Raw genomic sequence first — 27,676 nt, 5'->3', positions numbered from 1 at the left:
ACGCTCGAAAAATGAAACTGAACGCAATTAGGAAAAGGAAAACATCAAAAAAAAAGGACAAACATTTGACAAAAATGTCAAGTAAACAACTGTTTGGGGCTTGGCTGTGATTTCATATTTTGTGCGGTATTTTATTAATATATATAATTTTAATTAAGTATGAACGTCAGTTTGTTTATTTTGCGAGCTTTAATTTAATCAGCTGCTAACTGGCCACAATCTGATAACAGCGCTAAAGCAGTCGTCTAATAGCAGCTTTTACTGTTAACAGTGCAAATAGATCAAGTCTAGCCGCTACATGTTATTAACAGCCAGATGCTAAAAGTTCACTTACAGCCAATGCATTCTGCTAGAACTGCACTCGCTCTTTAAACTTAACAGCTCTGGAAAGCGAGCAGAAGCTTCTTTGGTATTTAAAGTATTTGATGGGGGTATTTAAATGATCGCGTTAACTGGTCACACTAGTGATAATACAAGTGGTGAATAAAAACAATGTGCAAGTGAAAAACCATTGAAAACATTTAAAAGCAACTTGAATTTAATTAATTTGTGCAACAATTACATTGGGAATTCAGAAACCATGCAAGCAGAGTTGGCCAATGGAAAATGTGTAAGCCTCTGGCCAGGTTGGACGCGCAAATTGCTGCTCGTTGGGTCCTTGCAATCTGCGGCTTTTGTCAGTTGCCGCGGGCCCGCGGCACCAAAGTGCATTGTGGCACAATTTGTATTGCTTGCTCTACCGCCCGCAGCCAATCCGCCCGCACCCCCGCCACCTCCTCGCAGCACACCATGTGCAAATCATAATGCAGAATGCGGCTGCGCTACATTAAATTTCAATTTCATGTTCATTTATCGCGACTTGAAGGAGCACGGTCTCTGAGTGCGATGGTACGGTTGGCGAGGGGGCGGAGGCGTGGCTAGAGGGGCCGTTGCTGCGTTTCGTGCTGGGCACGGAAGTCACAATGTCAGTAGCTGAACTTAGCCAAGGCCGCAGCTAGGCGAAAAACTTTTGGGCCAAGTGCGCCAAACTTGTGCGTAAGGTGAGGGAGAGGTGGGGAGCGGGGGTAGCTTGGTAAGGGGTGGGCAGGGTAGTTGCCTGCCTGCTAGCGAGCGATAGCAAATGCCGCGTTTACGCAAGTGTTTGCCAAGTAAATATGTAAAACCAACAAGCGCGCACACACACACACACACACACACACATACATATGCATGTTGCATAAAAATTAAGCAAACTGCACTTGTAGCAGCAACAAAAACATCAACAATAACAACAAAAGCAGCAAGTCGCAAAAACTTGCTGCCCAGATCGAAAAATGCAACAGTCGACAGCAACTTCCGCTGTGCGTCACGCCGGCTGCACAGCCCACTTCGCCAACACCAACGTGCCCCAACGCCCTTCGAGCAGCAGAAGCAGCAGCAGGAACAGCAGCAGAAGCTGCCTGACTGGCAACAGCTACAGTGGTCGCTCGATAAAATCAACATTTCCGTTTCAAAGAGGTTTGTTGAATTGCTAAAAGTTCTGTTTGTATTAGATTTATTATTTTAGTGTAAACATTTATGATTGCGTGCTGGAAAGCTGTCCAGATTGGCTGACTGATAGATCGTCTGACGGATTTGTGATTAACGTACAGCCCAAACCGAAGCTTAAATTTTTAAAAAGTTATATATTTTATTTATATTAGTTATTGTAAGCCGAACCTAGAAATGTTAACAGAAAATTATTAACAGATTTCAATTTCAGGCAAAGGCCAATCGACGAGAGATCACTGTACCAAGCAAGAAAAAAAGAAAGGAAGAAACAATTGATGCTGCAAAGTTTGCAGCAAGTTTTAGTTTTTTCTCCCTGCTGGTTGTTTGTTGGTGCTGCTTAGCCGAAGGGATTGGAGCATGTGCAAGTTGGGCAGCTGAAACTTTAAGCCCCAAACGTTGTCGCTGCTGCGTACGTGTTGGTGTTCATTACGTACGTGTCCTTTTTGCCATTTTACTCAAGTTGTCAGCGTGCCACGAGCAGCAACCGAAGCAGAAGGAGCGCTGCACATGGACACACGGACTTAAAAAACACGCACGTGCCAACTGAAAGGAGGATGATAAGATTTGACGCATTCTGGTATTTGATTAGACTCTAAGCAGGTAACGACATGTTATACGAAACATTCTCTATTTAGTTCATATTAGTACTATTATAGCTATAGCTACAAACTCTTGAGATGTCTTGTAAATAACATACACTGGAGAATTTATTAGAATTTGCTTCTTGATTAAAACTAAAGCAGGTAAGTTTTTAAACTAACTACTCTACTATGTAAATACTATTGCAATTGCTTGCATATATCAGAGCAATATTCATTTGCATTTACTATAAATATGACAAATGACTCTTAAGTGTTAGCAGCGGCACCTAGTGTTGCCAAACGTACCCAAAAATTACAAATTATGCAAGTGAATACAAAATCATATTATTTTAGTACCTTAAACAAACTTCAAAATGCTATAAATTAAGAGTTGTTAAAAGCAACTATTTCTACCGCATAGAATTTGCTTACTTTTGCTTTAACAACACTAACAGCTTACACACATTCGGGCAGCTTACAATACTATACAAAAATAGTTGAGAACTTTTACCAAAAATGCCAAGGCTATAAATTGTTAATTATTTTGTTCAAGTCTGTTGGTTAGGTTACCAGAATTTCCTAGAATTGGACTCCTTCCCAGTAACAGTCTATTCGCTTTCCCTGGAATTGGGCTCTTTCCACTATCAGTCTATTCGCATACCTTGGTTTTAGACTCTTTCCCAGTACAAGTTTATTTGCGTAACATGGAATTGAGCTCTGTCCAGTAGCAGCCCATTCGCATTCCCTGGAATTGGGCACTTTCCAGGGTATTCGGATTTTAATAGCCTGACTACCTGTTAATATTCTTCTTAATTAACGCATATTTTGTCGCTGCAATTAGTGCGGCTGCTATGTTTGATTGCTATCTTTTGCTTGCATTTAAGTGGCAGGCTGAAGTCCTGCGTCCTGCGTGCTGCTTGCTGCTTGCTGCCAGGCAACTGCCAGCTTGGCTGCCTTTCAGCGTCGCCCTGCACCAGCGCGATGTGGCGCAAGTTTCAAAGGCATTGAAAGTGCACTTGACCGCAATTTGCAAAGACTTCAGCCGGGCCCAACTTGTCTGTCGGGTGGTGCTTTGTGTGCAGCTTCTGTGGTGCTGGGTACAAAAGTGACAAGTGCTTGGCTACCTATGCGGTGTCAACAACTTCAAAATGAGTTTGTTGCCACACTCAAAACACACACACAAGCACACAGTGTGGTTGTAAATTTACTTTTTATGTTTTGCGCGTTTTACGAGCTGTTTTTTTTACCTGCAGCGCTTTAATAAACGCGTTTCAGCGCTTGTCCTTGTTGTTGTTGTTAGTGTTGCCATTATGGCTGCTTGGGGGCACATTCAGCGAGCGCTGCTGCAACTGCAGTTAACACACACACACAACATACACACACACACACACACACCCACCCACTCAAAAACTATAGCATACTTTTGTGCGGCGCCCGCAGCTGATGTCTTATTTTCTTTATCGGAGCTGCGGCTATCAATATAATCAAAGCTTTGGCTTTGTGTCTCTAGAACTAACTGCCTTTTGGCCTGGTCGATTGGCGCGTGGAACGTTGCTTTTAATTGCCTGCTCTAAGTCGTTTTAGTCCTTGGAACTAATACAGCGCCATAAGCTCTTAATCATTTCAAGCAATTTGCGCACGTTCGCTGCAATTCAATTACAACTTTGCTTAACACACACACACATACACACGCGGCATGCCACTATGTACTTACAGTCCTGGCAGCCAGCGAGTGTTATTTGCACACACACACACACACATGTTCAAACCCAGTGAAGTAGCTTTAAGTATGTCTGCTGAAAGTATCTTATAGATACGTAGCCGTCCAAGTTTTTGGCAGGCAAGTTTTTGCCAGCTCCCTTCACAGCGTTTATAATCAGCCATTTAACTACTTTTAATACCCTTCGAATTGCTGGCAAAGTTTTTAAGACGATTCGCGCAGGCCTCAAAATGTTGCCCAAGCAAACAGCGTGCCGCCACTCATGTGGCATATTAACCACTTTCCATGCGGCCTGTGTGAGTGGCCACTCGAAGCGCAAACGATATTTATTCGATTTATGGCAAATTTTTCGCAGGGGGGCTAAGATATTTTTTAATAAAACGCATTCTGTTGACATTATATGAGGGGGAGAGAGAGAGAGCGAAGTTTATTAATAATGTGTAGTGGCTAATAAAGGCACACGCATATTTACACATGCAACAAACACACACACACACACACACACACACACACACACACACACACACACACACACACACACACACACACACACACACACACACACACACACACACACACACACACACACACACACAAACACACACACACACACACACACAAATGTACACACATATGCTGTTGCATATTTGAAGCATTGGGTTTTGTGGCTTTTATGTCCTGCGGCTGTGGCTTTTGACGAGGCTTATTGGATTCCCCGAAATCTACATGAGCTACTATTGTCAGGTACTACGCACAGTTATTGATTGATTTTTCAAACAGCTTTTTTTCGTTAGCCATATGAATTATGCATATGCCAAAAAGCTGCGAGAGTTATTTTAAAAATGTTACGAATTTAATGGTTTTTATTATAGTTTCCGGCAGAAGGGGGCAATATGGTTGAAGAAAAGAAAAGAAAGAAAATGAATAAATATATGCGAGCATATATTATCAAGAATTAATAAATTTATTATAGGCAAGTTTTTTTAATATTTGCCTAGATATTTACCTCATCTGTACATATTACAACACATACGCAAGAAACAAAAGTCAAAACAGGGCTCAGCTAAAGATGTTTGTTTAATTAAGATTCACGTTTTATTTATTTATGTAGTCATAAATGAAATAATCAGATAGAACTTTTTTTTAAAATTATTAGCCAATGTTTAAGAATTTTATGTTTATGTACAACTAACGTTTAACAGCGCATTGGGCAGAGGCAACAATTACTTTCGATAGTGTATTTAGTTGTTGCGCATGTTGCTGTTATCTCCTTTTTTTCGTGTATATATGTCCAGAGTTATTGATTATGAGCACATCCTTGAGATGGCAGGAAATGAAAAGTGTTGGCAAATATTTATGCAGGACGCAAGATTGTCGAGCGGCATGCTTGATTGTGATACATGAATGCTCTTTCTCTGTTTCTCGTTATTTAATACTCTTTTTTTTTATTTAATACTTATTCCATGTTTACCATGGGACGTGCGAGAATCTGTATCTTCCACCGTTTTAAAGCTTAAGTTTGTGGACACTTTCCGTCTCGACAGCTCAAAGTGTGAAAAATCTATTTATTCTAATCTTTGAGAGCCAGACTGAACATATTGGGCATGAACAAAAGATGAGCTCTTCCAAAGATTAATCTGAAAAAAAATTAATAATTTGCCTGGCAGCCTGTTGTAAACTATTAATGGATTGTGGAAGAGTATGCTTCAATTGTAAACTGCAAAAGGTTAGGCTTTGTTTGTCGGCTGCAACTGCTGGCACCTGATAAGTTCCGCTTTTTGTAGTGGCATTTGTTGCAAGCAGAAGCATTGACAATGTTAGCAATAGCAAAACAAGCAAAAGAATAACTCGAATAGAGTATGAATACGAGTGTGAGTGCGAGTGCGAGTGCGAGTACTCGAATCCTACTGGCAGCCTGTGTAATGCGAGCATTGCATGATGTATCGATTTTTTAGCTGTTGTTGTTGCTGTCGTTGTTTTAGGGCGCTTGGTGCCTGCTGCCTGCTCCCTGCTGCTGGTTGTTTGTCATTGGAAGCAACAGCAATTTCTGGGCCATTTGTCGGCTTTTGCCTGTTCCGGTGTTGATAATGCCAATGCGTAATCCATCTCCATGACACACACGCAGCGCTGTTGCCACACAGTTGCCCCTTTCGCAGCGTATACGAATCGGACTCCGAATCCGAAACGTAGAACCATACACAGTTGACATGTGCACTTGAACTTTGGCCTTTGAATGCGCTGGCATTTGCCAACGTGCGTGCGGTTGACGGGGCATGAAAAGTTTGTCAATTTTGAGTTGAGTGCAAACATTCAAACTGCCCAAACAACACGGCGGCTGTTGCGGTGTGTATGTGCGCGGGTGTGTGTGTATCCAAAATTTAAATAAAACACACTCGAGCTTGATAAAACACAATTTTAATAACTTTGACATCAAGTACACATCGAGAAATTGCAATGACACGCAGACAATTACAAATATACACACATAAACACATACATATGCAAGGCTTACCTGCTAGTACTTACTAGCTAAACATATGAGTAGTTCGAGTATATATATATAGCATATGATTTAATATGTATACAGTTATATTTAATATGCACATCGAAGCGTATTCGTATTAGTTGCTGCAACTGCAACAGCTGCAGCCAACTGCTAATATCAATTGTTGTTGCACAGTTAGTTACCAAGCTGCAAGTTCATTTGCAATACATAGTATATATACACATATATATATATATATAGATAGGTGTGTGTGTGTGTGCTTGTGTGTAAATGTTGTCCGTTTCAGCACTTTGCGGTTTTTTTGCTTTTTGTATTTTTGGCTGCATGCCACTCCAGTTGCCAGTTGGCTTACGCAGTTCGGGGAATATTTAGCAAAAGTTTGACTTTTAGTTATTTGCCAGCTCAACAGTGTGTGAGTGCTACTCACACATACTCATCATCGTGTGCATAAATGGGTGCATGAACGCATATGCTAGTTAGTCGAATAACAAACATTCTCACATTGTTTGATTATACAATTACAGCAGACAAAATATCTACATATATATATATTGTTTTTAATTTTCCATTTTCTGGTTTCTTGAATTTTATGCTCAGGAATTTGTACACTCAGATATTAAAATTGTGTGTGTAAGTGTGTGTAAATTCGTTACAAATTCTGTTGCGACGTGCCTAATTTAAATGTTACCTTTATTATACCCTTGCAGAAGGTCTTCTATTTTCGTGAGGCATCGTGTAATTCATTGAAACTACATTCGCGCCCTTCATTAATATAGTTTTGAGTATTAAATTTGGATTAATCTATTTCAAGTATAGACATTAAACTGTTCATAAATCCTTTGTAGTCGAGCGGACCAGAGAACTATATCATATAGCTGCTATGTCGTATAACTCCTCCGAAAAAATTCATTTGAATATTGTGTTTTTTTTTTATGAACCTTTCTGCAAAAGTATTTAATCGTCGGCAAGCCGATTTTATATGTTTTCTTTTTGTTTTCATTTTGTAAGCTTATTAATTGAGCGCGAACAAAAGTTATTCTGGGCTTATGCTAAAGGCGCGCAACACGTGGAACTAACACAGAAGTTGAAAGCGTACAAAGTTTTGGACCCAGCCTTTTCATTAACGGAAGATATGGGCAGGTTGTTGTAGACTCTGCTCTACACACGCATACTAAACAAATATTGCCAATCTTCCAAATATCTATATATCAATATATTTTAAGTTTTACATAATTCTTTAAGACACAGGGAAGACTTTAAAAACATTATAGATTACACATACATATACATATATATATATATATCAACTACAATACGTATACGAATACAATCAATTCTGTGTGTGTATTTGTGTGTGAGAGTTCTTACAGCTAACACCTCTAAATAACATATAAAAATTGTTCTGTTTTTGTTTTTTAATTTATTTGCTTTGTTGGTTTCTTGGTTTTGCGGTTGCTATTTTGGGGCACGTGTGTGTTACTCGTTAAGGTAGGTTAGGAATTACTTATAGAGTACATGTACTTAGGATTGTCGCTGCTAAAACATCGTTAAACGCGCTACAACTACAACTACAAATATGCCTAACTAATCTATAATCTAATGCAATCCCAATGTCAATTCCATATTCCACATGACCATTTCCATATACATTTCTCTTATCGTTTGTATTTACATACCACTTAATCGGTTGGTGTTTGAGTTGAAATCTGTTGAGTCTATATTTGCGTGGGGCCTTAATGCCTGTGCCGTAGCTTAGTAACTTTCGCTTTCACCTTTTGTTAGGAGTTACAGATACTGGTCCTCGTTGGTTTTCAGTTGAAATCAAATTTTCGCACTGCGCGCACGTGCCGCATTCTTTCGGCCGAAAAGAATGCGCTTAAAGGCGCGTCGGAACTCTGGATTGAAGATGGTATAGATGACCTGTTGTTCATAATGATAAGATTCCGGGAAGAGGAAAGATTGTAAATAGAAATTTAGCCTCTGCACAGTCGTAGCTTAATTATGTGGAAATCCAATTGGATGACCTGAACATAGTCAATCGTCCAATTGGAATTCGCTATTTAGCAGTTTCTGTATGATGTATTCGATAAAGTTAGAGTTAAATAGATTGTCGATCTTACGATGAGAGTTAACTTCAATATATTTGTTCAGTTTTGGGTCTATGCTTATTGTAAATAGCAGGCTGTATTTGATCAATGATTGAATCTAATCAATCTAATGTTGAACGCACCATTATCAGCCTTTGAATTCTAAGCTTATGCAGCTGAAAAATGGCCACAAATATGAAATAGTTTTTACGCGATGTTCGATTGACACATTCAGCTATTCAATCTGCCAATTGGAATAGCGTAAAGAAAATATGCTATTCGTCCATTTAGCTTGATTTTTTGTTTCGTCTGGATTGCTGATTTAAAAGAGCTGAACAATTGCCAGAAATAATGATAAGTTTTAGCTGGCTTCATGGGTGCATTTGCATCCATAGCAGATCAATCATCCAATGAGAATTATTCAAACTAGACTCATTTGTTACACTCAGACAAAGAACTGTTCCCCTTTATCATTGACGTATTGCCATGGACAGTTGGACAAATCTGTTGGTCTTTTCGATTGCAACCCATTTACGTACCGGATTGAGCGTGGAGTTGAAGTAGCCCAGCCAGAGGATGAGGGATGCAGCTGCTGGATGAATTTCGCAGTCCTTGCACAGGCTCATTGTAAGCGCCATAACAAAGAAGGGCAGCCAACAAATGACAAAGGCGCCGGTGATGATGGCCAATGTTTGCGCTGCCTTCCGTTCCCGCTTCGCCTCCAACAGCTGGCGTCGCTTGGCCAGCTTCTGGTGTGGATTGGCAATGCTCGCCAGCACACCCTTGCCAACACCAGCTCCAATGGGACTGGTGCCGCCTCCTGCTGCTGCTGCCGCTGCCGTCTGCTTGCCGGCTGCAATACCACCCATGGCGATGGACTGCGCCAGTGGCGTAATGGCATTCAGATGCGAAGCTATTAGATGCTGCTGTGTGGTGCTGGACACCTGCTGGGAGAGCGTTATGATTTCGTTAGCGTTGCTCGTGCGGTACTGGAAAGAAAGAAAGAGAACGAGCAAAGAATTGGAAGACAAAGAGATGGAAAGAAAAGGTGCGCACACAAAACAAATAAAAACAATTAGCGTCATATTGTGAACGGTTGAGCTGCTGACCAGTCGCCCAGCTGTCCAGCTGCCCAGTTCCAGCACTGCAGCTACTTACGTCATCCGCATCGCTGGATATGGTCGTAAGCTCGGTGCCCGCGTGGCTCTTGTTGTCGTAGTTGCTGGTGCTGAACTCCGTCTCCTCGCGCGTTATCGCCAAACTGGCAAAGTCCACGGCGATTGCGGCCATCGAGCGGGCCACAGCGCCCTCGGAGCCAGCCCTAATGTTGGCCGTATTCGAGTTGCGTCCAAAGCAAATCTTCATGCGTTTACGTGGGTGTCGCTGCAGCTGCCCGATGCCATTTTCCGTGTCTTGCAGTTCGCGTTCCTGTTCACGCTTAGCCACGCGCCGTTTGCCGCGCTCCTTGTGCACGTCACGCGCCGTGGAATCGCACTGGAAAATTTAATTATATTTTCCTGTTACAGTTGAAAATTCATGCGCCCCCTTACTTTTATGCCATTTGCCCATTCCATTTGCCCATTGAGCTATTTACGTGTTTGATTTAGAACCTGTCTAAGCATTTCTAGTTGCTCCCCTAGGGCACATTTTGCTTTTAGCTATACATTTGCACGGTACAAATAGTGTTCTTTCAGCGAAATGCCACGCCCACACACACAGACTCACGGAACGTGGCATAAATCCTAGACTGCGAACTTTTTGGCTGCTTCAAGTGCTTACTTGGGCCTGCCCTAATGGCTAGCAAAGGATTCGCCATTATCATTTCAGTTAATGACACGCTCATTATGGCTACAAGCCGACAAGCTCAAATTTCATTAGACGGCGCTCGCTGCGTATGCGTTATATTATTTAACATTTGTCAAGCCGGAACTAGCAGAAATTTATCACATTAATTGTGACCAGAACCCATTTCCTGTCCCATTTCCCTTTTGGATAGCTCACCTCGGTTTCAGTTAGCGTCACATTGAAGGACTTTTGTGTGCGACGCTGAATGCGCTTCCTTGCAATCAAATAGATTTTCCAGTACAAAAACAAAATGACCAGCAACGGCACATAAAACGTGCAACATGTGGCAAATATCTGCAGTAGACAAGGATTAAATAGCGAAAACGCCACGACATGACTAATGCGGACGGCTACCTGATAGGCCACATCCTGCGAGACCATGCAATGCTGCTCCTCGATGCGCTTCATATAATCTGGATCCTTCCAGCCAAACTGCGGCGCCAGCGACACTATCAAAGCGGCAAACCACACGCAGAATATCATAATGAAGACACGACGGGGCGTACGCAAATTGTTGTAATCAATGTTCGTAACGGTCCAATATCTGAGCAACAGCAAGATGGGAAAGTGAGTGGTAAATTAGCGGGTAACGAAAGCGAGTAACGAGCAAAAACTGTGATTAAGCGGGTGACGAGTAACGAGTAGCAATCAAAGATTATCGAGTAACGAGTAGCGAGTATCGAATAAAAAGTGGAATAAAACGGATAATGAGTAACGAAAGGGAAATTCATGGGTAGCGATAAAGTGGCGAGTAAAGAATCACGAAAAATAACTAAACAAGTTCATAAAAGTGATAAAGTAAAGTAAACGACTAACGCGACGAGAGTGTCGAGAAACGAGCAATGAGTAACGAGAAATAAGTTGCGAGTAACGAGTAAAATAAAAACGAGTAAAAATAAAATGTGATAATTAAGCGAGTAACGATTTATGAGTAACAAGTAATGCGAGTAACAAGCAAAGAGTTTGATAAAGTAGCGAGTAACGAGTAACGAATTGCTGACCACGCTCGCTATACAACTCACCTGTCCGCTGCTATGGCCACCAGGTGCAGTATGGATGCCGTGCAGCAGAGCACATCGCACGATGTCCAAATGTCGCAGAGTTCCGGCCCCAAAATCCAGCCATTGCTTATCTGTGTTGTTTGGGTTAGACGAGTGCAAGGACATGAAATTTCAGTGTTTGCCGGCGGGAGTAAATGCAATTAAATTATGTCATTGCCTCACTGCTTGCCAAGATGACGCAATTTGACAATTAACAACGCGCAATGGCTCATTACGCATAAGCACGCACACACACACACACACAAACATACACAAGGGCACACACACACACACACACACAGGGTCTTTCTCCCTCACACACTCTCTGCAGGGCAAAGTCAACTCTTTGCTCGTAATTTCATTTGCACGCTTTTCATCCGAAGTTTCCATTAGGGTAATGAAGTTTGTGCTGTAGCAGTTGCAACAACTGCTGGCGACAACAAAGCAGTTGCACAAGACTAACAACAATCTACAACAACAATCTACAAAAACAACAACAACAACAACAACAGCAACGACTTACCTCGTAGACGGCGCCAAGCGGCATGACGAGACAGGCAACAAATAAATCAGCAACTGCCAGAGATGCGACCAAATAATTAGCTACATTTTGCAAGTTGCGCTCCAGTATAATGGCAGCAATCACAAATACATTGCCTGATGCACAAGAAAGTGAAAAAATATATAAAATAGCATTATATAATATAATAATATAACATAATCATAAAATTAATTTCATATGGTTCCGATAATATGGGAAAATCAGCTACAAATTGCTCTTCATGTGACTGGGAACATTTCTTTGACTCAAGTGTCATTCAATGAATTTCTTCTTAATCCAGCCAAGCTGCCTGTTATATTTAGCCAAGAACTGTTGCATAGCTACGGAAATTAGTTAGCTCGTTGGTATTTAATTTTGAGCAGGGCTCAACTAAATGCAGTTGCAGCTGTTATCGAATCAGATTCATTTAAATAAATCAAATGTTGAGACTCTCTTAGGAACAAATAATTGACTTTTGGGACATACATGAGAAGTTCAATTAACTTGCAACTTTGATTGCAGCTGCAGTTGTTTGAACAACATTCTTAAAGTGTCATCAAAAGTAGTCACTGGCATTGGCCGAACTGTTTAACTATGCTGAAATCAATCAGCGGCACACTCTCTGCTGCCAAAGAGCTGTCCAGAGTCGCCTCGCCTCTAATTGCAGGCAATCGTGCATGCGATAGCTCATGAATGCCCCAACCTGGTGCAGATGCAGAAACGAGAAACGAGAGGGGGCGGGGAAGAGGTGCTGGCAGTGTGCTGCCAATCTCTGTGTGATGCAAATGATGCAGCTTGGCAAATTGTAATTGCCACGGCGGCATCTAAAAGTGTGTTGCCCCAGTCCTCCGAGCTGCCAGCCGATTGTCTGTCTGGGCTTTCTAGTTGTCTGCTGTCTGATGTCTGCTTGTCGGCAGTTTATCAAAACGTTTTGTCGTCGCTTGGCTCGTGCCAGAAATGCATTTGCATATGCTGTTACCCTTGCCAGTCAGGATGTTGCGCATACGCCGCGTGTGCCACACATGTGCCTACGTTTGCGTGTGCGTATGTGTTGGCTTTTGCACTTGTGTGTGTTTGCGCAATTTCCATTTGACGCCTTGGCGCGCTTTTAATAGCTTTTCACGTGTCAATGCCAACAGAAAAAGAAATTTCAAAACAAAAAAAAAACAAATGTGTACATAAAAAAAATATATAAAAAAAGAAGGCAAACATTTTGTAACATTGTTTGTCCTTGCTGGCAAGGACTCCCAGGCGATTCTTTCGCTTCACGCGCAACTCTGGCCTGGCCTAAGTGCGACGTTTAACGCAAAGCTTTTTAACGCGCTCTAAGCAAAAGTTGCCACGCTCGCTGCCTAGTTGCCCCCACCCAAGCCCAGCCCCAGCACCAGCCCCAGTCCCAACTTCAGGCAGCTGGCAGCAGGCAGCAAATCATCTTCGTAAGCCGAAAATCAATAAAATTTTCAAGCAGCGCAATAAAAATCTTCTGCATCATAAATTTCACTTCATTTACAGTTCACATCGGCGGCGATATGGAAACTTTTGCACCAAATTCCCCGGGCGGCATAAATTGTGAGAATAATTTAACGGCCAGCCAAATCTGGCAGCATGCCCGCCCACCCAAATGGCAGCAGCTGCTTTAAGACTTAAATGTAATTTTGATAGAGTTTTCAGTTACTTGCCTATAATGGTGACGAGTATCATTAGGCCCAGCACAACGGTCATGGCAATCATTTTGACCAGCAGCCAGAACTCGGCTGCGGCACGCTCATTGGCGGCACGTTGCGCCTCCTCCAGTTGGGTTATGTTGCCGCCTGCATTGCTGCTGTTGCTGCCGCTGCTGCTGTTGTTGCTGCTGCTGCTGCTGATGTTGCTGCCGTTGCTGGTGATGTTGCTGCTGCTGATATTGCTGCTGATATTGCTGCTGTTGATGATGTTCCAGTTGTTTTGGTTAATGTTGCTGCCATCCAGCTGGGTCAGGCTGCCATTCAGCTCAATGAAGAGGCTCTCATTGAACAATATTGCTGGCAGTTCTATTTCCAGAATGCTTGGAACATCACCAATTGCCCCAAACTCGAGCATTGTGGCTGGCGTTGTCATTGTGCTCAGCATAATGTACACGAGTTGCTACTGTTGCTGTTGTTGTTATTTTTCTTGTTGCTGCTTGTTACTAAACGCCCACTTTTGCCAGTGGGCGTGTCAATGTATGTGCGAGTGCTTAAAACAGTTGCTGCTGCTGCTGCTGCTGTTGTTGCTGCTGCTGCTGCTGCTTCTGTTGTTGATGTTGTTGCTGCGACAAGGCTCGCCGTAAGCGCCTTTGTTGCTGCTGCTGCTGATGTTGCTGGTGTCGCAGCTGTTGCTGTTGATTTTGTTTCAGTTGCCGCTGTTGTCGTTCGTGTTGCTGCCGTTGTTGCGGGTGATAAAGCGCCTTAATCGTGCTTGCCAAGCACTTAACACGTAAACTGAAATGGCGGGAGTGAGACAGACTGTCAGTTGAATAGCAAAAGCAAAAACCATGGGCAAAAAAAAAAATCAAAAACAACAACAACCAACTGGCAACAGAGAAAAAATAAAAAATTTATTTGATTTGGCCAACAGTCTCTGTCACCAGCATAGATCATAACGTGGTCAAAAGTAGCTAAAAATAAAATGGCCAAATAAATTTAAAGTGCGCCTAATATGATTTAGCCACAAAGTAGAATCGCGCTCTCACTATAGCTTAAAGTCAATTTTTTAATTATATCAAAGCAAGTGTTTTAAAAGTTTGTAGTGCAGTGTAACAGCTACTTGTTTAATGCGAAATGACAGCTAATATGTGAACTTTTGCAGCGCACTTCAATGCAATTGTTTTAATTGATTGAGATGGAATATAATAATAAATAACTGTTGTAATCTAAGCTTGCAGCACAGTGTAGCAGCACACTTGTCTGAGCTAAGCAGCAGTTAAGTTGCAATTATCAATATATAATCAATATATATCAATTGCTCTGAAAGCTAATGTAATACAAAATTATATCTTAAAAGCAGTTAAGTTGTAAGTTTTTAGTGCAGTGAAGCAGCACAATAAGTATTGTGAAAAATGACATCTAAAATGATTCGCCAATAGCTCTTTTAGCTGCTGTCACAGCTGACTATAAAAAGTGTAAATTATAAGCTATTGCAGCTCAGAGTTTATAGTGCAGTGTATTCGCAACATATTTAACTGCGCCACAGACTGTTTCGCTTTTCATCTGTCAATCAGCTGGACTGACCCCAGCTGATTGCTGCCTTATCGCAGCCTCTATTTATTAATACCCATTTCGCATTATCTGCGCTTTAATTCATTTCAAAATGTTGATCGGAGCACAACAAATTCTGCTGCTGCTGCTGCTTTGTCTGCTGCAATTGCTGATGCCTGCTACTGGCGGTCGACTGCCTCCCTCGGTGGATCGGAATGGACGTCGTGTGTACTACGAGCCGGAGTCTCGCTCGGCGCTGAGAACGCCACTATTCCGGAGCTAAAACATGGGAGTGTGTCATATGATCTGTATCTATGTATGCCTAGACAATAAAGCCAGGTGTGCAGACCTTTGCATAAGCCTATTCATTTAATATACACAGCGTGATGCGGGTCGAAGGTTTAATAAACGTAAGATTGCAATTGCACTGCTGTTGATAGAATTCCATGAAGACGCGTATGAATGTGTGTGTTTACATGTATAAAGAAATTCTTGCAATTTGCGCCAGCTTCCCCAACCACGTGGGCAGCTAAAACACATTTTCTTAAATAACTTTTTTGTTTCTTAAACGATCTTGATGAAATTTCCAACATTAGATCTTATTGTACTATAGAATATTTGTATACTCTAAAAAAGTCAATTGCATTTAAACTGTGGCTTAAATTAGTGGGCAGTATAAATTGGTTTATTTACTTGATTTATAGCAATGAGGAAGTAGCGGGTAAAATGAAAGATACTTGATATGTATATACTATTCTAGAAGGTACATTGCAAGTTTGGTGACTCTAGCTCTTATCATTTACCAAATTTGCTCAAAAACAGGATTTCGCTATCGATTTTTATCGATTACTTGGAAACGGGGCAAGTTATCGAATATTGGAAACAAACTCGTACTGCGCGGGCACTAGGAGAACCTATGTTCAAATCAAGTCTCTAGGTCTTATAGGTTCTGAGATCCTTGCGTTCATACATACGGATGGACGGACGGACAGACAGACGGACATGGCTAGATCGACTCGGCTGTTTATGCTGATCAAGAATATAAATACTCTATGGGGTCGGATACGCTTCCTTCTACATTATACGCTTTTAACCCATTTTTAATGGCTTCAGGGTATAATGACAGCAATAATGATTCGACCATAACTCTCAAGCTGCAGCTCTCTCTCACCTGACTATAAAAGTGTAAATTATAAGCTATTGCAACTCAGAGTTTGTAGTGCAGTGTAACAGCAACATATTTGACTGCGTCACAGACTGTCTGTTCGCTTTCTGTCTGTCTATCTCCTGGACTGACCCCACCTTATCGCAGCAGTTCTTCTGCTGCTGCTTTGTCTGCTGCAATTTTTGCTGCCTGCTACTGGCACGCCACTGAGACTTGGGCCGGAATGTCAGACCCTTGAGCCGCACCGGAAGAGTTGCAGGAAGATGAAATCGTGGATGAAGTCGAGGTACCCCAACTGAAACAGGGGAGTGTGTCATGTAACCTTTGTCTATGTATGCCTAGAACAATAAAGCCAGGTGTGCAGGCCTTTGCATAAGTGTAAACATTTAATATACACAGAGTGCTTCTCTATCTGTGTGGGTATATGTAGGTGTGTGTCTGTGTGTGTGGCGGCACCACTTGCCCTTTTGTGTGCATGAGAATGCAACACATTAGGTGACCTTTGTCTGTGTCAAGGTGCACTGCCAGCAGCCGCCCAAGCAGCAATCTAACAAACACTAAACAAACACTTGCTCTCATTAGTGTCTGTGTGTTTGTGGGTGCCTGTGTGTGTTTGTGTGTGTAACACACACATTTACAAATGTGTGCGGTTGCAGGCAGCAAAAGATACACACAGACATAGCAAACTACTGCTGGCTCACTGCGAGGGCTGCTTATTAATTTTCTGCTTTTAATTAAATGTCGAAATAATCTTATAATCTTGTGGAAAATGTGTTGAGCACCAATTGATTAAAAATCTATTTATAAAACTATTTGTCCTTACTGGCTGATTGATAATTAACACACAGCCCAAGCCGTAAGAGCTAGAAAGCTGAAATTTTCACTGTAGGTACCTTATTAAGACGGGGTTTCAAGAAATTCCACCCGCATGCGTGGAAATATCGCGAAAAACGATTGTATAGAACTTTTTTGTTTACCATACGATCGTCCTCAAAATCATTTTCAAAGATCTTTGTTTAAATTCATTTGAGGGATGTTTCGCACCTTTTGGAAAATCCATCCCTCCTTGGTGGAAATGAGGGTCAAAGATTTGGTGGGTTCCATTTCGTGTTCAAATTTATTTCCAAAGATCTATTCGAAAAATCATTTGAGATGTGTTTCAAATTTTTCGAGAAATTAAAGTCTCCTTGGTGGAAAGTGCGACTCTGAGTTTTTGGTTAGTGAATTTTTAAATTGTGTCCGATTTGCTTCGAACTTATTTTCAAAGCTCTACTTAATGAATACGTCTTTCAGGTATTTGAGAATTTTCTTGTTCACCGTCCGATCGGTTTCAAACTCATTTTCAAAGATCTTTGACAGAATTTATTTGATACGTTCTTGGGCGGCAAATGCGGGTCAAAGGCTTATAAACGAAAGATTATTCTTCAGCTTCAAGATTCTCACCGCAAGTTATGGGCGGAAGCCGTTTATTTCAACACTTGGTTCTTTATTCGTTGCTGTTGAAACATATTTTTAAATAGAAGTGGGGATCAAGTTGGGTAGATTTCAATTTTCTAAAATTTTTACCAAAAAAACGCTTCACGTGCAAGGCCGGGCAATACCCGCTAGTTATTAACACATCAATTGCTGTGAAAGCTAATAAAATAAAAAATGATATTTTAAAATCAGTTAAGTTATAAGTTTGTAGTGCAGAGCAGCAGCACAATGAGCTAAGTTAAAAATGACAGCTAAAATGATTCGCCAATAACTCTCAAGCTGAAGCTCTGTCACAGCTGACTATAAAAAGTGTAAATTATAAGCTATTGCAGCTCAGAGTTTGTAGTGCAGTGTATCAGCAAAATATTCAACTGCGCCACAGACTGTTTCGCTTTTCATCTGTCAATCAGAAGGACTGACCCCAGCTGATAGTTGCCTTGTTGCAGCCTCTATTTAAACCCATTTCGCATTCGCGCTTTAATTCATTTCAAAATGTTGTTCGGAGCACAACAAGTTCTGCTGCTGCTGCTGCTTTGTCTGCTGCAATTTCTGCTGCCTGCTACTGGAGGAAATCTGGGACCCCCGGGGGGACGTCGCAAAGTTTTTAAGCTACCATCAACTGAAGAATGCGAACTTTTCATGTAACCTTTGAATATGTATGCCTTGAACAGTAAAGCCAGCTGTGCACAGACCTTTGCATAACTGTAATCACGTTCATCATTTAATTAAATGTCGAATTTTTACAAAATTATTTTCATAAATATTGTGGAAAATGTGTTGAATTTAAAACAGTTTATTTCTAATGATGTCTAAGTGACCCACAAAGATGAGTTCGGTTCAAATTACCGGCTAGTCTGGATGTATTATTGGCTTAGCTTAGCCTAATTGTTACATAAAGAAATATTGCTTGGGGATTTCGAAATTATGAAAATAAGTTATCATAGACATAGGCAGACATAAGTGCTGCAATTTATGTGGCAGCCCTCGTCCCGGCTATCAAATGGGTTGCGAGTTCTGCCTTATATATGTATATATATAGATGTATGTGTCTGTTGGGTTTGCATAGACAGGCCAAAATGTTAATGCCGCTAAACGACAAGGGAAATGGAGGCCAGCAAGCAGCAGCAGTAGAAATAGCAGCAATAGCAGGGCGATGCGCCCAAGCAGCTCATGTGTGAGAAATATTTTCATAGTCAAGGTAATCGCCTCCGGTCCCCAGCTAACCAAAGCCACGCCCTCAATTCACATATGCAACGCCTTGGTCCGGTCCCATTCCCGTCCCCGTCCCCATCCCCGTCCCCGTCTGACTATTAATAAATGCAACTAAACGCTAACTTTTATTTTATTTTATATTATTTTTGTATAGTCGTTTTCCATTCTCATCTTTTTATTTGGCTGCTACTTTGCTTTTGCCTTGTGCGAATCGCTTTTAATTATGAACTGCGAGTGGTTTGCTAATGTTTTTTGCCTTAGTTGTCGTTGTCGTTGTTGTTGTTCTTGTTGTTGTTGTTGCTCTATGGCAAGGCTGCGCTGTGTACAGCATTATTTTGTACATAGGCACAAGAGCAGGGCTGAGGCGCAGCGCGCGGAGGCGCTTGTCAGCCGCAACATGTAAAGGACGAACAACAAAAATACACAAAAAATATTTTTAAAAAATATAAAAAAAAAATAAAGGAATCATTTTTGCTGACGTTTGCATCCAGCTCGCAGTGGAGCAAAGTCCGAAAATCGCGCGTTTGCTTAACAGCCTCTGTCAGGCATTCGGAATCCTTTCACGCGGGCCACAACCACTCGCACACAGAGACAGATAGACAGGCACACACGCACACTCGCTCACACTTGAATTAATTCATAGTCTAATAAATATACAAAAAGTTTTGTGTTGAATGCCTGAAACTGGCAGCGCCTTTTATGCTGCCAGAACCCGCAGCAGACACACCCACCCGCCCTCCCTTTTTCCGCCCGCGCACCTAGTTGTCGTTGTGTCAGCATAATCTTTTGCTAGCCTTTGTGCCGTGCACAGTCCAACTCTGCAACTCCCTCCCCTCCCTGTCCCTGCCCTCGGTTTTCTCTATCGTTCTGTTAGTCGTGTGGAAATTTGAAAATGTGTGTGTGTGCGTGTGTGTGTGTGCGTGTGTGTGTGTGTGTGCTGTGTCCATTGCGCCAGCCAACTTTGAATCCTTGCAGCGCTCTCAGCGCTGAGCGAGTGTTGTCCTGCACAATGTGCCAATTAGAAGTGGCTTTTTATTAAGCAAAATGTTTTAATTAAATATGTATATTATATTTAGGTTGTTAAATGCTCGACAATGGCCACTCAGCGCTCAAATGCACAGATTTACTGGACAAATGGCAAATATGTTGCAAATTGTTTAAATGCATCTTTTATGTGGCCAAATGGCTACTGAATGCACATATCCTTGCTTTTCCCCTCCCCCTCTCTCATTAGCTCTCTCTGTCTCACTCCTGCGACAGACATGGACCTCAAATTGATCTGAAATTGAAATCGTCTGATATTGTGGCAAAACTTTGCTGCTGCTGCTGACAATGGCATAAGTCTGACAACAAACTGCACTCAAGCGCATTTCCAACTTTGCCACACGGCCATAAAGTTTGCCAGGCCTGTCAACTAATTGGACAACGCCTGCAACTCCACTTTATTGTGTTCCGGTGCAGAGCGAGAGCGTGGGCGAGAAAGATCTAGAGTTGGTAATTGAACTAATCAACTGAAGCGGACGCAGCCATAAAACTTGTAACCAGCCAAAGACCTGAGGCCTGGCAATTTTCCATTAGCTCAACAAGAGCAACAACTGCAATTGCACAGACAAAACAATAATGCACTCCCGAGCTGGCAATAACAGAAATCGAAATGTCGTGTGCCGAAAAATAAATAGAAATCAATAAATAAATATCAAATTAAATACTCTTGAAGTGCTTTCATACAAGAGCTTACTAAAGGAGCTTTATAAAACAGATTAGTATATTAGTTCGATTCGATATGATGTTTGAAGTTATATTGGGAGCATAGTGAAGCTCGTAATTGCTGAGTTTGGGCAAGATTTGTTGCAAAACGAAACATATTACCATACACAAACTCATTTTTAATAGATATTTTCTATAGAGCTACTTGATATATTAGCTTAATGTTAAAGAGCATGCCAAACTTTGGTTTAGATATCTTAGAAATAGGAACTTAATTAACGAGCAAGCATTCCTATGGCAAATATATGATTTAGTAATACGATATATCCAATTTCGACTTATGTACCGCCTGCAACAGAAGGATTAATCTAAGAAAAGTCTGCTTGCATAGAGAAAAGCAGAGGGACAGACAGACATAGCTATGTGGACCCGGCAGCTGATACAGAATATATATATATATACTACATTTGGTGCCTCAATTATAATACCTTCTGGAAGGGTATACATGTATTTGCTTTTTGTGTTCAGCCAATTTGGGAGGTGCAGCGCTCAGCTCTCAATTTTCAGGTATTTCTTAGCTGAATGCTGTCTCCCCAAGGATTTATGGCTTGCTGAGAGATCTGGAGTGCTGCTTGTCGCTGACCTTGGCGCTACGCTAACATGCATACATATATATATATTATATGTATATATTTATATTCATTATACTCACACATAAGCATAATTATGTCCTTTCACATTCATTTTGTGCGCTTCATTAGCGACGCTGCAGCGCCGCAGGTAAATACGTCAACATAAATATTTATGCCGTGTGGCACAGACGACGAAGCGACGACAACAACAACGACAACAACAACAACAATGCGCGACAACAACCTCAAAACTCAGCCACAATCTCTGCAGCTGTGTGCGTGTTTGTCTTTTTTCTTATTTACTTTCTATTTTTCGTCCTAATTATGCGGGCTTTTCACTTTTCACGTTTAACAACCGTTTTCAGTTTTCAACTTTCGAGTTTAATTTGTGTTTTTTGATATTGCTTTTATTTTATTTTTTTTATAAATAATTTTTTGATTTAGTTTAAACACTTTTTTTGATTAGCTGCATTTGCATTGTAGTTTTGAAAATAGGAAATCAGTCTTGTGTGTGTTTTGTTTTTGTGGGGCGACTCTTTAACGTGTCCTGTTGCTGTTGCGGCACATGCGTCTTTAACCTATACCCAAGCATAACTATTGACAAACTGCCTCAATGTGGCCGTTTCTGGCAAATGGCAAAAGCGGCGGCAGCAGCTGATTTCCTGTGTCGACTTGCAGCAGCGCCTGCGCCTGCCACATGCCACATGCCGCACTCTTATACGGCGTTTGCGGGCAAGTCTACACGCCAATTTAAGAGCATCTGGCTTTTCGAATTCGAATACTCTTTTGATGCTGCTGAGAACTGTTGCACGTAATTTGTTGCGCCTTCAAATTGGCAACGCGCCGTGCGGCAATTAAATCACTCAAGTCGCAAAACGCAAGTTGCAAATTCGTCTAAACGTGCGGCTTGTGGCAACAACAACTATGCACAGTTGCCGCCTCAATGAAGCTGCAAAGCCAAGAGCAAAAAGAAACTTTTTAGGCTGCCTTTCAACTCCTCCTCCCTACATCAGCAGCTGCGCTTGTTGCAACTTTCAACAATGCCACATTATTCGGGCTAAAAGGCAGCTTTGCTTGAAAGCAGTTTTTAATATGACTAATGCAATGCGACTGAGACCAGGGCTGGACACGACTGCCACGCCCAGCGAGAGCTTGGTACGTGTCCATTGCCGTGCCTTTGGATTCTTTGATTGTTTTTTTCTTTTGGCCATTTCGTGTGCGTCCTTCATCTAATGCGCATTAAGCCAAGTCTACTATGCGGCGTTATTGGCATTTTTGATATTTGCGTTTCGTTTTGAAGGCCATTTCTATGCAGCCGCCGTAACGTGCCACAAGGCCCAAGCACCCAGCTTCAATACCAGCTCGAACTCCAAATGCTCATGCAACATTATCGGGCATCAACTTGCCAAGTGGCCAAGTGGCCAAGTGCCTGCTTAGACGGCGGGGTCAGCCGCCGCCGCCGCCGCTTCGTTTCCCCATTTGATTTCCGTCGAGCTGTGCGAGCTTTGTTATTGGCCTCGTCCAGGGGCATCGTAAATTAGCAGCGGTTTATTGCCAGTACGTGACATTTTGGATGTGTCCCGGCGTCTGCAATTATTACGCCGTCCATTCATTTGCTGGTCAGTCAGCAGACCGACCGCTCACCCACTCCAAACCATCCGCCGCCTCTTGGCTGGCCTTCATTCTTTGTGCGGCCTTTTGTGATTGTCTTTTAAGTCGGGCCCGGCCTTTGTGGCTTATGTGAGGTCACGCCCCTCTTGAGAGGCGCTGCCACTTGAGCATTTCCTTATTCAATATTTGCACAACAATAAAACTTTGATTGTTCCAATTGTTCCGGCTTTACTATAAACTAAACAACTGAATTCCCTAACTCCTCCCGCCCCTAAACAACTGCTCACATTACGCATACGACGCGTGGCACTGATTTAAGTTTATTCCCTTGAATGGCTAATGAAAATTCAGGCAATAAATGAACTTCATTCGCCGTAAATACAGCAGATAGAGTATTTAGCTAGGCGAGTGTTACTTTGTCGCGCGATAAAAGCACATTCTGATGCGTTTGACATTTCAAGTTTTAAACTTTTGTTTTAGGTTTAGCAATTAAGTAACAATTGTTAATGTAAAAACTTTATAAGGCAAACAAACCAACTGCTACATGATCTGTTCTTGCTACATAAACAGCTCAAATGTGGAAGGGCAAATGGGCGTGGCAAATGTATAATTGGAGACTTTCTTTAAAGATAGATATACATTCATTTAATAATGTCTATCAAAACCTTTTAGTCTAATCAGCAGCTCTTCTCTCATATGCTATCAAACCCAGAAATCACGAGTTGTTTTTTTTTTTTATATATACAAATATTAATCGACAATAACTGATCTATTCCAAGAATCTCCCGGTTCTATTATCAGCAGACGTTGCACTAAGCGCGCCTATCAGCGTCAATTTCTCAAGATGAGGGCATATAAGCGGAAGCTTATGAGCATCTCATGTAGAAATATAAAGCTAGAGATAAAGATATATATAGAATGTTTCCGTTTTTTCAATTCATAAGCTTATTAACTGATGATGAGCCAAATCAGCTAAGCTAATGCAAAACTTGTGAAGGGTGCAGCAATTGTGGCGCATTAAAAACACATTTTAATTAAATATTTCTCTGCGCTTTCTTTGCGTGTGGCAACTGCAGTTCGCAACGAGTCATTACGAATGCGCGTTGCCAATGGCTGTTCACTGTTATTTTTCCCTTTAACTACGCATTTAATAACTGTACTAACTGCACATCATCCTAATGAGCCAGAAAGTTAAAGCTGTAATGCAATCGCAGCAGCAGCAGCACTTGCAGCAACAATTGCAGCAGTTGCAGCAGCTGACAAAACCCTCGCAGCACGTAATGCGCTGCAGTTTAAAAGTATCTCAGCTTGTGTTTGTGTCTGTGTGTGTGGTTGTGTGTGTGTGGTTGTGCGTGCTGGGGCGCATTAAGAACAAGAAAGCTTTGCCATTGCAGTGCGTGACACAAAGTCGAACTCTGGGAACCTGCCTGGCCAACCCCCCGCCCCCACCGCAGCAGCAGCAGCAGCAGCAGCAAACGTGCTGCATTTTAGTGGCACGCTGGTGTTGCTGCTGTTGCAAGGCCAATTGCAGCTAAAGTTTGTTGACTTTGTGCCATTGTTTCGAATGGCTAAAAGTTAAGCAGAAAGCTTCATAATTTGGCTCTTAGAAATGTGCGACAGATAAGCAGCAAAACTGACAGTTCGAATTTAAACGTGTGCGTGGGGCAAACTAAGTATAGTATATGTATCCATATAACGAAGTTTGACGGGCGCATCAGCAGTTCATATTCAACTTTATATAAGCAATAAACACACAAACAGACACACACACACAAACAGACACACACATGCATAACATAATAATTACATATAATAAAAACAATTTCTGGCATTTTATGGCCGCATAAAACTGTAGCATATTTTCAGGCGGCGCACTAAATTATTTTCAGTTATTGTGGGGCCAGCAACAACAGCAACAACAACAACAACAACAACAACAACAACAACAACAGCAACAACAACAACAAACGCATATGTAGAACAAAAACAACAGCGACAACAACATTTGTTATCGAGCAGTTGTCGATGGGGCCAAAAAAGGAATTTACTGATGAATTGCGGTTTAGTTTTATGAGTTGCCACAAGACAACATACACTATAAATGTGTGTGTGTGTGTGCGTGTGTGTGCGTGTGTGTGCATGTGTCTCAGTCCTTTTATGAGCAGCGGCAAACAAAGCTGCGCTGCGCTGCGTCAACATTTTATGCGTCTTTAATGTTTGTTTGTTCATAAAAATCGAGGCAGGCAACAAAGTTGAGCGTCTGAACAAGGCCCAAAAAGAAACGCAACAAAAGTTGGCCAAGAAGCACTTTCCAGCTTAAGCTGATATTTTAATGTGCGCACTTTGACACTTTTAATGGAAACCCTAGCATTCATTTTCTTAATGAGCGCGCCCATTTAAAGCCCAACAAAAATATAAATAAAATAAAGGCAAAAAAAACGCGCGCCAAAAGAAAAAAACAAAAAACAAAAAAAAAGATTGACAAATGGCGAATTGTTTGCACTCTCATTGACAATGACATTGCGAATGACAATGGCGCAAACAATTTCCTGCTCATCATGGCCACATAATGAAGTTGAAGCCAAAAAGCCATTGCCACACACACCCACACACACGCACACACACTCGCTGAGCACACACATGACTGACGTTGGCCTGGGCCAAACAGGACGTGCAACGTGGCCGGTCAGCTTAATGAGCCGCACTAAATTCACACGAAACTTTTTGGCAAAAAGCTCCAGTGATGCTGTGCGGCTTGCGGGGGAAGAGCATGTGGCAACGGGTGGCAACTATTTATCGCTGATGGCCGGACAAATGTGCTGCACTCGGGCGACTGGCAGGAATTTATTGACACACTCAATCGAACGCTTTGATCGTAATCCCTTCGCCTTGCGCCCAGTCACCGGCCAATAAACAACAACAATGCGTTAAGAGTGCAGACGGGGAAAGCCGGCGCTTCCCTCTCCTCCCACACAAAGCTGTTACTAAAAGTTAGCAAAGTTCCTCTTCATTTAGCTGTTTGTTTGTGTTTGCCCAACTTTCCCCTGTGTGCGTGTGTGTGTGTGTGTGTGTGTGTGTGTGTGTGTGTGTGTCCTTGTGTGTGTGTCCTTGTGTGTGTGGGATAAGCGCATTAATTTTGCCAAACCAAATCTGCAATGATAAGTTGCGACTGCGAGTCGCAGTTGATTTTTTATTATTGTCCCTCTCTCATTCTTTCTAAAAATATATAATAAAAGAAACTTAACAATTTAACTACATAATAGTAATATGTTAGTGTAAAGTTTTAAGTCTGTTGTATAAAAGGCTACGCATTTCTGGAACGAGTGTGAAATTTGTGACAACAATTAAAGTTGCATTTGAAATTGTGCGGGAATGTTAAGAAATATATATAGATATATACATAAACAAAAATACATATGTACATATATATATAGTTAAGAACTTTTTACAATATGCTAATCATCGCCGGCAGCGCGATGGAACTCAAACACCTGTTGCTTGCTGCTGCCAGGCAGGCACTGTTCCTCCTTCTCCTTCTCCCTCTCCCTCTCCCTTTCCTCCGCCTCCTCGTCCGTAAACACTTCCTCAGTTGCCAGGGGCGCAATAGCTGCCACTTTTGAGCTCAGATCCACCATTTGTATATCGGGGGCATCTGCATATGTCTTATGTCTTGAGCGCTGCTCAGTCTTGGGCCGCTTCTTGGGCAGATGGGAATAAACCAGCATCATGACGGCAAAAGATATGATAACATAGCCTGTTTATATATAGTTTGTATATGAAAAAGAAGAGTATTCAAATGTTGTTGCATGCCTACGTACTTTCCATGAGTATGTTGACGATTCGGTACGTTAAACCGCGCGCGTCCAGTCGACAACCCCTTTTGTGGTCATACAGTTTGGGCAGGAACCAGAGCAGCGTCAAAGAGAACCATATTTTGACCGCCAGGCGATCTCTCTTCCGCAGGCCGATGAAGAGAAACACATTGAGAAGCACGTTGCCCATGTAAACGGTTAGCCAAACAAACGGCTCATTGTCTATGAAAACACGCAACCCAAAACAGCTGTCATTTATAGTATTATTTCACTTGGATTATTGGATACACAATATCTTACCATCGTCTGTTGTAAGCCGTAGTGCCACGCACCACATTAGAAAATATGATAGCGAGTAGTACCAATTGATTATTGAAATGCCAAGGCCCAAGTCCAAAAATTTGCTCATCTTGGCAGGCGGCAAATGAGTGCGTCTGTGTGAATGTATTTGTGAATGCGAATGCGAATGTGAATGTGAACGTGAATGTGAGTGCGAGTGGAACGCTCTTACGACATAAACAAACGCAAATCCGAACCCGAGACCGCTCGCCCAGAACGAGGGTTCAGCGTAGACTGGCGACCGTATTGTTTGGTCAGCCGTGTGAGAGAGAGCGCACGTGAGAGTGTGACAGAGAGAGAGCGAAAGCGAGAGCGGCCGAACGAAGAGAGCCGCCGAATGCGGCGAGCACGTGCTGTGGAACCCAATCCCAATGCAAACAACAAACAATGTTAGATTACCATTGCCAGCACGCCGACGTGCTAATGCCCTCACAAAGCAGCTAAGTCAATAATAACTAAATATACTGTATAAAATGTATATTTATTGCTCACTTAATATATTGAAAATAAATTAAACAAATGTATTTATAAATATTATAAAATTGGCATATTTTGTAAAATATAAATATTAAAATTTAGGGAAGTCCTTTTTGTATTTTGAATACTTCAATCAATATAAAATATTATAAAATTTCCTCGAGGCTTGTTGAGTTTCTT

The 27,676-nt window shown here is 41.8% G+C and overlaps 2 protein-coding genes and 1 long non-coding RNA gene across 6 annotated transcripts in view; 1 reads left to right on the top strand and 2 right to left on the bottom strand.

Annotated features, from left to right (window-relative positions):
• The first annotated feature begins 372 nt into the window (after window positions 1-372).
• Window positions 373-27,676, top strand: part of LOC135431798 (uncharacterized) — a 36,683-nt gene continuing 9,379 nt past the window's right edge. The window contains exons 1-2 of one of the 3 annotated variants that reach the window (XR_010436839.1): window positions 373-610; window positions 1,991-2,273. This is a non-coding gene — a long non-coding RNA (uncharacterized LOC135431798). Of the gene's footprint in view, window positions 611-1,130; window positions 1,498-1,741; window positions 2,274-27,676 lie in introns of those variants that run through there. The other 2 variants (XR_010436837.1, XR_010436838.1) reach the window with 2 other exon arrangements.
• On the bottom strand, window positions 6,231-21,502 carry 5-HT1B (5-hydroxytryptamine (serotonin) receptor 1B). Of its 2 annotated transcripts, none has more exons than XM_064687558.1 (8): window positions 21,338-21,502; window positions 11,833-11,966; window positions 11,292-11,401; window positions 10,624-10,813; window positions 10,426-10,563; window positions 9,583-9,918; window positions 8,964-9,413; window positions 6,231-8,257 (listed from the first exon to the last, which is right to left on the bottom strand). In XM_064687558.1, the coding sequence occupies exons 1-8, from the start codon at window positions 21,345-21,347 to the stop codon at window positions 8,159-8,161; spliced, it is 1,467 nt and encodes a 488-aa protein (XP_064543628.1). In that variant the 5' UTR covers window positions 21,348-21,502; the 3' UTR covers window positions 6,231-8,158. The 2 variants fall into 2 exon arrangements, with proteins under 2 accessions (XP_064543628.1, XP_064543627.1); XM_064687557.1 differs by lacking the exon at window positions 21,338-21,502 and adding an exon at window positions 13,530-14,000.
• On the bottom strand, window positions 26,020-27,242 carry LOC135432180 (uncharacterized). The gene is made up of 3 exons (XM_064687707.1): window positions 26,981-27,242; window positions 26,687-26,902; window positions 26,020-26,622 (listed from the first exon to the last, which is right to left on the bottom strand). The coding sequence occupies exons 1-3, from the start codon at window positions 27,087-27,089 to the stop codon at window positions 26,324-26,326; spliced, it is 624 nt and encodes a 207-aa protein (XP_064543777.1). The 5' UTR covers window positions 27,090-27,242; the 3' UTR covers window positions 26,020-26,323.

This window comes from Drosophila montana, unplaced genomic scaffold (assembly GCF_035044405.1).
Source record: "Drosophila montana isolate Dmon_TW-CO22-7 unplaced genomic scaffold, ASM3504440v1 contig_3200_1, whole genome shotgun sequence".
NCBI classification, from domain to species: domain Eukaryota; kingdom Metazoa; phylum Arthropoda; class Insecta; order Diptera; family Drosophilidae; genus Drosophila; species Drosophila montana.
This window is presented reverse-complemented; position numbering and strand designations above follow the sequence as displayed.

What these genes read in the sequence shown, in the direction of transcription:
- LOC135432180 (XM_064687707.1), bottom strand. Translation starts at nt 27,089, where the DNA reads ATGAGCAAATTTTTGGACTTGGGCCTTGGCATTTCAATAATCAATTGG. An exon ending in ACGGCTTACAACAGACGATG is followed by an intron (nt 26,903 to 26,980) that starts GTAAGATATTGT and finishes GTGTTTTCATAG; the next exon opens with ACAATGAGCCGTTTGTTTGG. An exon ending in CGTCAACATACTCATGGAAA is followed by an intron (nt 26,623 to 26,686) that starts GTACGTAGGCAT and finishes ATATATAAACAG; the next exon opens with GCTATGTTATCATATCTTTT.
- 5-HT1B (XM_064687557.1), bottom strand. Translation starts at nt 13,959, where the DNA reads ATGCTGAGCACAATGACAACGCCAGCCACAATGCTCGAGTTTGGGGCA. An exon ending in GTGGCCATAGCAGCGGACAG is followed by an intron (nt 10,814 to 11,291) that starts GTGAGTTGTATA and finishes GCTGTTGCTCAG; the next exon opens with ATATTGGACCGTTACGAACA. An exon ending in CGCAGGATGTGGCCTATCAG is followed by an intron (nt 10,564 to 10,623) that starts GTAGCCGTCCGC and finishes TGTCTACTGCAG; the next exon opens with ATATTTGCCACATGTTGCAC.